The sequence below is a fragment of the Trichechus manatus genome, unplaced genomic scaffold (assembly GCF_000243295.1).
Source record: "Trichechus manatus latirostris isolate Lorelei unplaced genomic scaffold, TriManLat1.0 scaffold00091, whole genome shotgun sequence".
Taxonomy (NCBI): domain Eukaryota; kingdom Metazoa; phylum Chordata; class Mammalia; order Sirenia; family Trichechidae; genus Trichechus; species Trichechus manatus.
Genome location: NW_004444027.1, coordinates 8,601,661 through 8,611,704, shown reverse-complemented (window position 1 = coordinate 8,611,704; position 10,044 = coordinate 8,601,661). Strand labels below are relative to the sequence as shown.

Here is a 10,044-nt window from a genome sequence, read left to right as displayed (position 1 = left end):
ATGGGCATTGATTGTGGATCCAAGTAAAATGAAATCTTTGACAACTTTAATCTTTTCTCCATTTATTATGTTGTTGCTTATTGGTCCATTTGTGAGGATTTTTGTTTTCTTCATGTTGAGGTATAATCCATACCAAAGGCTGAGTCCTTGATCTTCGTCAGTAAGTGCTTCAAGTCCTCTTTACTTTCAGCAAGCACGGTTGTGTCATCTGCATACTGCAGGTTGTTAATGAGTCTTCCTCTAATCCCGATGCCCCGTTCTTCATAAAGTCGAGCTTCTCGGATTATTTGCTCAGCATACAGATTAAATAAGTATGGTGAAAGGATACAACCCTGACACACACCTTTTCTGACTTTAAACCACGCAGTATCCCCTTGTTCTGTCCGAACAACTGCCTCTTGGTCTATGTACAGGTTTCTCACGAGCACAATTAAGTGTTCTGGAATTCCCATTCTTTGCAATGTTATCCGTAATTTGTTATGATCCACACAGTCGAATGCCTTTACATAATTAGTGAAACACAGGTAAACATCTTTCTGGTAGTCTCTGCTTTCAGCCAGGATCCATCTGACATCAGCAATGATATCTCTTGTTCCACGTCCTCTTCTGTATCCAGCTTGAATTTCTGGCAGTTCCCTATGTACTGCTGCAATCATTTTTTACCTTCAGCAAAATTTTTCCTGCGTGTGATACTAATGATATTGTTTGATAATTTCCATGTTCTGTTGGATCACTTTTCTTTGGAATAAGCATAAATATGGATCTCTTCCAGATGAGTGACCACCTCCAGCACTGCATCCATTTGTTGAAACATCTGTTGGTATTCTGTCAATTCCTGGGGTGCTGTTTTTTGCCAGTGTCTTCAGTGCAGATAGATGCATGAATCTGAACATATTTCTTAAATTTCTTCATCTAAAAATTGGGACTAAATAAGGTACCTACTTCACAGGGTTATTGTAAATAAGATAATGCAAGTAAAATAGTTGTCTGGTGCCTGACACATGTAAATGTTCCATAAATCATACTGTTCTCTGGGAAAGCCAGGCACAGTGACAAGAAGCTTTTAGAGCAGGAAGTACATCCTCTGTTCTGCTACCTGCCCCCAAGTTGAGTCCCCAGCATTAGCTGGCTGCCCTGAGTCACCTTTGCTAATAGCTGACCTCTGGCCCCCTGTGGAAGAGTTGCACTTTCTGGCCTGTGGGTTTGTAAGACCACAGGCTTTGCTCGGGGAAAAGATGCAGAAGTGACCAATCCACAGGACATTTGGTCCGCTGACCAAACATAACAATGCGCCCGATATTATAGACAGGGTCCAGTCAAACTCCTTGGGAGTAGGTTGAAAACATGCCTATCTAATACCCTCCCATTACTGGATCTTGAGCCCCTAGAGGGCAAAAGTCATCCTCTGTTAAACTTCTAGTGAGAAACCCAACTCCCAAATGGGATCCTAAAGTGGGTCTGGTTTTCTGGTCTCCACTCTGGGATCCCTCCAGCATCAACTTCACACCCCCCCAGAATGTGCCTGGAGCCTTGGGTGGAACTGAGAGTTCTCTAGTAATATGATGAATTAGAAAATACCAAGGGTCAGGGTTTTGACCAACCCCAGGCAATCGCCCCATAGGATCAACTCTGACCCTGCTACTGGGAGAGAGGACCGGGCAGGCACAGCATGAGCAAGAAGTACCACTCATACTCCTTCCTGTGCTCTATTCACCTCCATCTGGCTCCTAAGAGGAGGGAGGTTCCAGGCATTGCACTCTTTTTGGTCTTGGATAAAGTCTACCCAACACCTTGGCACATGGGCCAAGTGTCAGAAGGTTCCCCTTTGCCTTTCTTCCTTTAACTTAGAGCATTTTCACAATGCCAAGGATGTGGCCTAGAGTTCAAAGCTCTAAGGGGCAATGGCTGGACACTAGAATAGGCACCACCATCAGAGAAGGCTGATGGCCTTAATTCACATGACTCTGGGGAAAGGTGCTACCTGGTGGGCATCTGGGGGGCAGGGGGCGAACTTACAGAGAGGAGAAAGAATGAAGAACCAAGGAGTAGCATGGTGTAGTGGGAAGAACACTGCACTAGGGGTCAGAAATTTGGGCCCTTGTTCTGATTGTCAGTGATTCTCAGGGTGTTTTGGGGAAGCCACTCAGACTTCTGTACCTATCTCCTGTTGAATGAGTGATCGGGAATAGATGAGACGGTGATGTAAGATAGAATCTGGATATCAGCCTGTCAGCAGACTCCCTGAGCCAGTGGTCAGAATAACATCTTCCATGAGACTGCTTCTCAAACCCTCCTTGTACCCTAGCAGTGATGTCTTGCAACATTTGGGGAACATTTGTGCTGTATCATAGAGAAAAACTTTTGAAGCTCCAACCAAGAACCAGGGTAGTGTCCAGGTCAGCTAAGAAGGGAATGGATTCAGCAACATTCTCCTAAAGGGTGAGGCAGGAACAGAGTGTCAGTCCTCAAACTCACAGGAATGATCTAGAAATGGCATTAGTAATCCAAAGCTGGAATAATGAAGAGTAATTTTATTTTGCTTTGCAATATGTAATTGAAGTGCATTTGAATTCCCTTTTATTCATATTTGGTATGGATGGTGTTATGGATTGAATTGTGTCCCCCCAAAATATGTATTGTAATTTCTAAGCTTTATGCCTGTGATTATAATCCTGTTTGGGAATGGGTTGTCTTTCTTATGTTAACAAGGCAGGATTAGTGTAGAGTATGTCTTGAGTCAACTTCTTTGGAGATATAAAATAGATTTAAACAAGCAAACAAGAGAAACAGAGATGGGATAAGATACATGCCAAGACACATGGAGATCTCCAAAGAACCAGGAAGCAGAAACTGAAAAGACAAGAGCTTCCACCAGAGCTGACACAGAGAGAAAGTCTTCCCCTAGAGCCGACCCTCTGAATTTGGACTTCTAGCCTCCTAAACTGAGAAAATAAATTTCTGTTTGTTAAAGCCACCCACTTGTGGTATTTCTGTTATGGCTGCACTAGATTACTAAGACAGATGGGCATAATGACACACACAGAATGATAAAATCAGGACAGTGCAGGCTGAGGGGCTGTCCTGCTTCTGCATCCCCCAAGTCTGTTCAAAAGCATTCCCAGAATTAGACCAAATTAGACCAAATCATTGCTCCAGCAAAAGCTGAGCTGTTTTCTCTTGCTTTATGAGGTCAACACTCATACTTTTCTAAGGGCAGGGAAAGTAATTGTTTTTGCCTTATTAGAAGGAAAAACAACAAATCAAGCCTTCTTCTCATTCAGCTTCTATAGAACTCTTATCTGATTATTTAGGGTTGGTAGTACCTCCAAGATGTGTCACTATTAACATAAAAAAATGAACTCAGAGGGAGGGGGAAAGGCTTGAGGCATGACCCACCCCCCAATCACCTCTGAGACAGGATATTAGAAGTTCCTTCCCACATAGAGATAGTGACATTGCAGTCTCCGGCTCATCACACTACAGTGAAGCCCCAGTAGCTGATTAGCCCTGCCGGTGAACATAGGGCTTTTCAATCTACTTTTTAGTACCTAATTATTAAATACTAATAAAAAACATTGGGGGCATTGGTGGTTCAGTGGAAGAATTCTCACCTTCCATGCAGGAGACCTGGGTCTAATTCCCAGCCAATGCACCTCAAGCACAGACACCACCTGTTATGGATTGAATTGTGTCCCCCAAAAATGTGTGTCAGCTTGGCTAGGCCATGATTCCCAGCATTGTGTGGCTGTCCACCAGTTTGTCATCTGATGTAATTTTCCTGTATGTTGTAAATCCTACTTCTATGATGTTAATGAGGCAGGATTAGACGCAGTTATGTTAATGAGGCAGGACTCAATCTACAGGATTGTGTTGTATCTTGAGTCAATCTCTTTTGAGATATAAAAGAGCAAATTGAGCAGAGAGAGAGAGGGAATTATCCTACCAAGAAAGTAGTGCCAGGAGCAGAGTGCGTGTTTGGACCCAGGGTCCCTGTGCTGAGAAGCTCCTAGTTGAGGCAAAGATTGATGACAAGGACCTTCCTCCAGAGCTGACAGACAAAGCCTTCCCCTGGAGCTGGCACACTGAACTGGGATTTCTAGCCTACTAGACTGTGAGAGAATAAATTTGTTAAAGCCATCCGCTTGTGGTATTTCTGTTATAGCGGCCCTAGATAACTTAAACACCACCCATCTATCAGTGGAGGCTGGTGTGTTGCTATGATGCTGAACAGTTTTCAGGGGAGCTTCTAAACTAAGACAGACTAGGAAGAAAGGTCTGGTGATCTACTTTAAAAAAATCACCCAGTGAAAACCCTATGGATCACTAGTCTGATCCTGTTATGCATGAAGTCACCCTGCATCGGGGCTACTTGAGAGCACCTAACAACAACAGTACCTCCAAGATGTGTCACTATTAACATCAAGAAATGGGTTCAACAGGAGAGGGTGACGTCACAAAGACATTTCAAAGAAACTTGCTGAGGATGTTCCGGTCTGTTACAGACGATCAAGATAGGAGTGCACATTCCCGGCCCTCTAAAAACGTATAACCTAAATCGTGATACTCCTAAGAGGACCCATACCCTTCCCTGGCCCAACATAGCAGACAACATGAACATGGGTCAGCTCTAAAAGGCTAGCAGACTAACCACTGTGACATCGATGCAGAGCACACACAGCCTCTGCAGACCTTGTGTGGGCAGAAGGCAAAGTAGAACATATAAGTGCCATGTTCACAATTCTCCAGAGAAGTGATAGGAATATCATCATCAATGATCATTAGGCACTTTCAAGATTCATTCAATGGAGAAACTGGGATTCTTATTTTCTCCTCTGTTTATTTTAATCTTTGTTTTTATTACAAAAGAGATACAAGCTCATAAAACTTAACCATCCAAATTTTTCCTATGGTTATATAAACATTTTTTTTTTTTATTATCACACTATATTATTCTTCAAACTGAGAATCTGAGCATCTCCTTGAGATGATGGAGGCAGGGGCTGTGTAGATGGGGGAAGAAGGGCAAATGTAGGTAGAGTGTCAAATGACATAGGACTATGATTCTACACTGAGGTTTGGAGAGGAGTGGGAAGGTGGGCATGAGCACCGGCAAAGACAAACAGAAGGCTCGAGCTCTAGGCAGTTTAATTAATCTCCTGAAGAAGTGAATAAGACTCCTAGATCTGACCTTTGGGCTTAAAAAAGATATTGAAGGGGAATTGAGCTCTAGTGTGAAAGCTGGGAATTTAGTGAGGAGATGGTTGCCAATGGGACAGCACTCAGACCTCCAATTGCATTTAGTTGCAGTTAGTTCTAAACTTTTAGGAAAGAGTAATACCAAAAAAGGTGTTAGTTTTATTGACTGAGTGGAGGTAATGCATGGAGGAGTCGAAGGGTGATGGGAGGATCTTGCTTGAGAGGAGATTATAATGCAACACTCAACTAATTGTTGCTCATGGGCAGATTTGAAGAGACTTCAATGACTATTTATTGTATTTAATTTTACTTATTTACAAACATCAAATAAGCAGAGTTATAAATAAAATTGTTCTAAGGCTACTTAAGTATCACTTGGGATCGATAACATTCAACCTCCCTGAATACTTGCCCATGGAGGGGAAATACGAGGAATGAAGAGCAGAAGCCTTAGAAACCTCACCAAAGTAGTGAGGGAAAAGGCATCCCCAAAGTATGAGTGACACTGCTGTTGAAATAGGAGGAAAACCAGAGGACAGTGCCTCACAAGCCAAAGTCTAAGAGAACTTTGAGCAGTGGTTGGTTGTAAAAAGCAACGAAGACTATGGAGAGGCAAGTAAGACCAGAATGAATTAAAAAGGTGGCCAGGTAAACAGGGGATATCCCAGGGGTCTTGATAAGGGTGGCCTTAGGTAGTAAATAGGGGAGAAACTAAATGGAAGAAGATTCAGGAAACGGATCCTTGGGGCTCTGGGTGAGTGACTCCAGCGCTTTCTCAGATGGGAAGAATCATTGCGGAATTGGAACAGTGAATAAGCTGCTGTTCATCACAATTGGTCATCCCTTCTCTGGACTTCTCTGAGATCATAGGCTGCTGGTACACAGGGACACCAACGAGGATCAGTGTAAACTTGTGTTTCCCTCATATAGAACCCCTACAGCCCTGCCCACAGCCGATGTGCCAATCCACTGCTGCTGCATGATCACAGTGGCTCCAGTTCTCAAACCCATGGCAAAGTACACAAGCCTCAGCTCAACCCTTGGGCCAAGGATCTCCAGAATTTCCAAACTGGGTTGTTGAAACTAACACTAGCTATAAAAAACAAAACTGTTAGGGAGTAGCTGAGTCTTCCAAGTCTGGTCCTGATTTTGTGTTTCTTTCTCGCTCCTCCTTTAGATCGTCCGTGTGTGTGGGCATCTCCTCAGACGGCAGCCCTGCTGTGGCCCGCGGTTGATGTCCAAGGTTTTGACTGTGTGGGTTTGTGTCTTTCCGGCAGGTGTCTCCTCTGTGACCTCCCTGATGTCCCTGGCTTGGGTGCTAGCCTCCTATCACAAGCTGCTGCGGGACTCCAGGGATGACAAGAAGAGCATGAGCTACAGAGGGGCCCTCATCCAACTCTTCTGGCGCCTCTTCACCATCTCATCCAGAGTTATCTCTTTTGCCCTCTTTGCTTCCATCTTCCAGCTCTACTTCGGGATCTTTGTGGTGGTCCACTGGTGTGCCATGGCCTTCTGGATCATCCATGGTGGAACAGACTTCTGCATGTCCAAGTGGGAGGAGATCCTCTTCAACATGGTGGTAGGGATCGTGTACATTTTCTGCTGGTTTAACGTCAAGGAAGGGCGGACTCGATATCGAATGTTTGCATATTACACGATAGTCTTGACCGAGAATGCTGCCTTGACGTTTCTTTGGTATTTTTACAGAAACCCGGAGACCACTGACTCCTATGCGGTGCCTGCACTGTGTTGTGTCTTTATTAGCTTTGTGGCTGGGATTGCACTGATGCTCTTATATTATGGTGTGCTGCATCCCACGGGGCCACGAGCTAAGATCTTAGCCAGCTCCTGTTGTGCCGAGCTGCTCTGGGGCATCCCTTTGCCCCCCGATGTTGAGCCTATGGCGCCTCAGACCCCTGGGTACCGGGGGACCCAGGTCACGCCCACCAGAGCCGTAACGGAACAACAGGAGGATCTCACGGCCGACACTTGCTTGCCCGTTTTCCAAGTGAGACCCATGGGGCCCTCTACCCCGTCGGGGCGTCCTTACCACCCAGAAGGGCCCCTCATTAAGATTGACATGCCAAGAAAGAGATACCCAGCCTGGGATGCCCATTTTGTAGACAGGAGGCTGAGAAGGACTATTAACATTCTGCAGTACGTTACCCCCACCGCAGTAGGCATTCGGTACCGAGATGGACCGCTCCTTTATGAATTGCTACAGTATGAGTCTTCACTCTAAAAGCATCTTGACCCAAGTTGAGAAGGGGACCTTAAGTTTGGTTTGCGGTAAATACCGCTTGCAAGAAGTATAACCTTCCCTTCCCCCAATACACAGAACCACGACTACCACCACCACCACTACAAAAAAAATAATAATAAGTCACAACCCCTTCAGATAAGCTTTCTTTCCAGTCGCTGTATGTATACAAAGATATTCTCTATGTTTTGTAAGTAAAAACAAAAAGAAAACCTTTCTTTTGTTTTTTACACATAAGAAACAGTATTGAAAAATCCCACACTATGGTTCATAGAGTGGAGAAGAAGGAGTTGTCTCCACTCCAAAAGAAAAAAAGTTTTATACCTTACACCAAGTGTAGATCATATATGGGATTGGTGCTGATTGAAAGAACAAAACAAAACAAAACAAACAAAAACCTTCAACTGCCTTATGCCCTTAGGTGCTGAGTTTCATTAAGTACTGTCATGTTTTCTCATGCAAAACTCTCTGGTGATTTTTGTACCAGGAGCGGTAAAACTAAACAATCAAATGAAACAAATCTAGAAACTAAACAAAAACCAACTAACAAATAAAACACAAAGCAATCATTCTTCCTGATTACTTGTATTGATGAAAACAAATTTACCAAAAGCAAAGGCATAGAAATCCCTCCCTCTTTTCAGTTTCTCTCCCTTCTCCCCTGTCCTTTGTCCCACCTAGCAAGGCTTCTAGGAGCTAAACAGCTGTTTGAAACTCAAATAGCTGTAGAAGCTACTTGAAGGCTGACTATGTGCCATTTTAGCATTCACCCAGTAAGAATCACATTTGTTTCCCGGTGAAAAGCAAAACAGAACAAAACAAAAGCCACCCCAATAATTCGATAAGGACAGGAAATTCTAAAGCAAATTAAAAGAGATTTCCATATATGTGATCAAAGAGAATCAGTAATAATAAAACTCAGCATAGTAGCAAAAAGAACGACATCAATTTAAAGGCACAATACTTAATCAGTGACTGGCAAAAATGATTTGCTCTGTCATTTTAAGGCTGTGAAAGGTATACATTTATCACACGATATTGTGTAAGGCCTCTTCTGTTTCCATTTGGTGGGAAGCCTTAAACTGATCTGGAAAGAATTCTTCATTTTTCATTTGTGCTTTTTAAAAAAATTAACACAAAGAGGAAAATTAGAATATAAAAAAAAATCAAATTGTAATAACTGACCCATTTCAAAGACTGTTTGGTGCTTCTGTCTTTCACCATTGTGGTTGGCTGAAAATCATTCAGCTCACTTGGTGCATCTGGGTTGAATGGGAAATTTTGTGTGTGTAGTATGTGTGTGTTTGTGTGTGTATGTGTGTGTGTGCCCATAGCACACGTATATACGTATGTGTCTCTGCTGCAAGGTCTTGCCAGAAATATAGAAAACCAATATAAGAAAGACTCTGGTTATGCCTTGGTCGAGATGGAGTTTAAGTGGGGGGTGGGGAGCGCAGGAAGGAATGTGCTGGTGTTAGAATGTGAGCCCCTCTCTGGATGGCAAGATTCATACCAGCAGCATACTCTGGGTCTTAGAGGCTGTGTCGTTTGTGTGAGGATTTGATTCAATTATTCCTTTTCTCATTGTACCAAGTTGAGTTTCTGGAGGTGTTGCAAGAATGTTCAACCATTTTTAAATTTTTATTTTTCAAAGTATTGCTCCTTTGAAGAATTTTTATGTTCAAGGGCATCGTTTCAATCTATCATATCTCTACTTGGGCACGAAATTTAAAAAAAAAAAAAAGGAAAAGAAAAAAAATCACAAAAAAGGAAAAAAGCTCCACAAAAAGATATATATATAAATAAATATATATACACACACAATATTTTTAAGTAAATACTGTTAGTCTTTGTTCTGTGTAACTGAAATTTTTTTAAAAAAAAATTCCAGATGTAACTATTTAGGGTGCAAAATCTCACACTGAACCATTCTTCAGAGAAGTTCAAAAACTGAGGAATTTTTTTTTTTTATATTTGTGAGCTTTTTTTTTAAATTATTATTCAAAGAGCCTTCTCCTTCCCATTCCCTTTATTGTTTTCTAAATCTTAAAAAAGAAAAAAGAACAAGTTTTAGATATCAGCTGTAAAACAGAATGCCTTTTCCTTTGTTCAGATGTACTTGATTTCATTTATTATTACTGAAACTTTGCGGTGCCCAGTCTTCTCTCCCTCCCTCATTTGGTTTTTCCCTCGGGCCCTTCTTGATGGGAAGGAGGACTGGCACTCTGAGGAGACGCCCAGAGAGCAGGTGGCCATAGAGCAAACCCACTCTAGGAAGCAAGACTGAAGAGAGCACACCCAGGCCTGGTGACTACTTGTCTCATAGGCCTGTCTATGGCATCCCTCTGCCCACCCAAAGGGACAGGCCCCGTGTGCCCCTCATTTGCTATTTGGGAGACTGAATCTGGTCAGAGGTGCTTTTCCTTAAGTGAGCCTCCTTTTTATTCCACTTACCTAACGAGTGCTTAGCTATGCTGCGTACTCTGGTACTCTGCCGAGGCAGTGGAAAGGGAGGCCATTTGAGAGGTGACTACCCTCTTCCGGGGTCCCAGCTCTTGTCTGCCTCAGGTCTGGGCCTACGTGCTAGA

General features: G+C 43.1%; 1 protein-coding gene across 1 annotated transcript in view; it reads left to right on the top strand.

Annotated features, from left to right (window-relative positions):
- XKR6 (XK related 6) overlaps nucleotides 1–8,392 on the top strand; it is a 501,357-nt gene extending 492,965 nt beyond the window's left edge. The window contains exon 3 of the mRNA XM_004382202.2: nucleotides 6,474–8,392. Coding sequence (XP_004382259.1) covers nucleotides 6,474–7,438 — 965 coding nt within the window. The 3' untranslated portion in view covers nucleotides 7,439–8,392. The remainder of the gene's footprint in view (nucleotides 1–6,473) is intronic.
- Nucleotides 8,393–10,044: the final 1,652 nt, after the last annotated feature.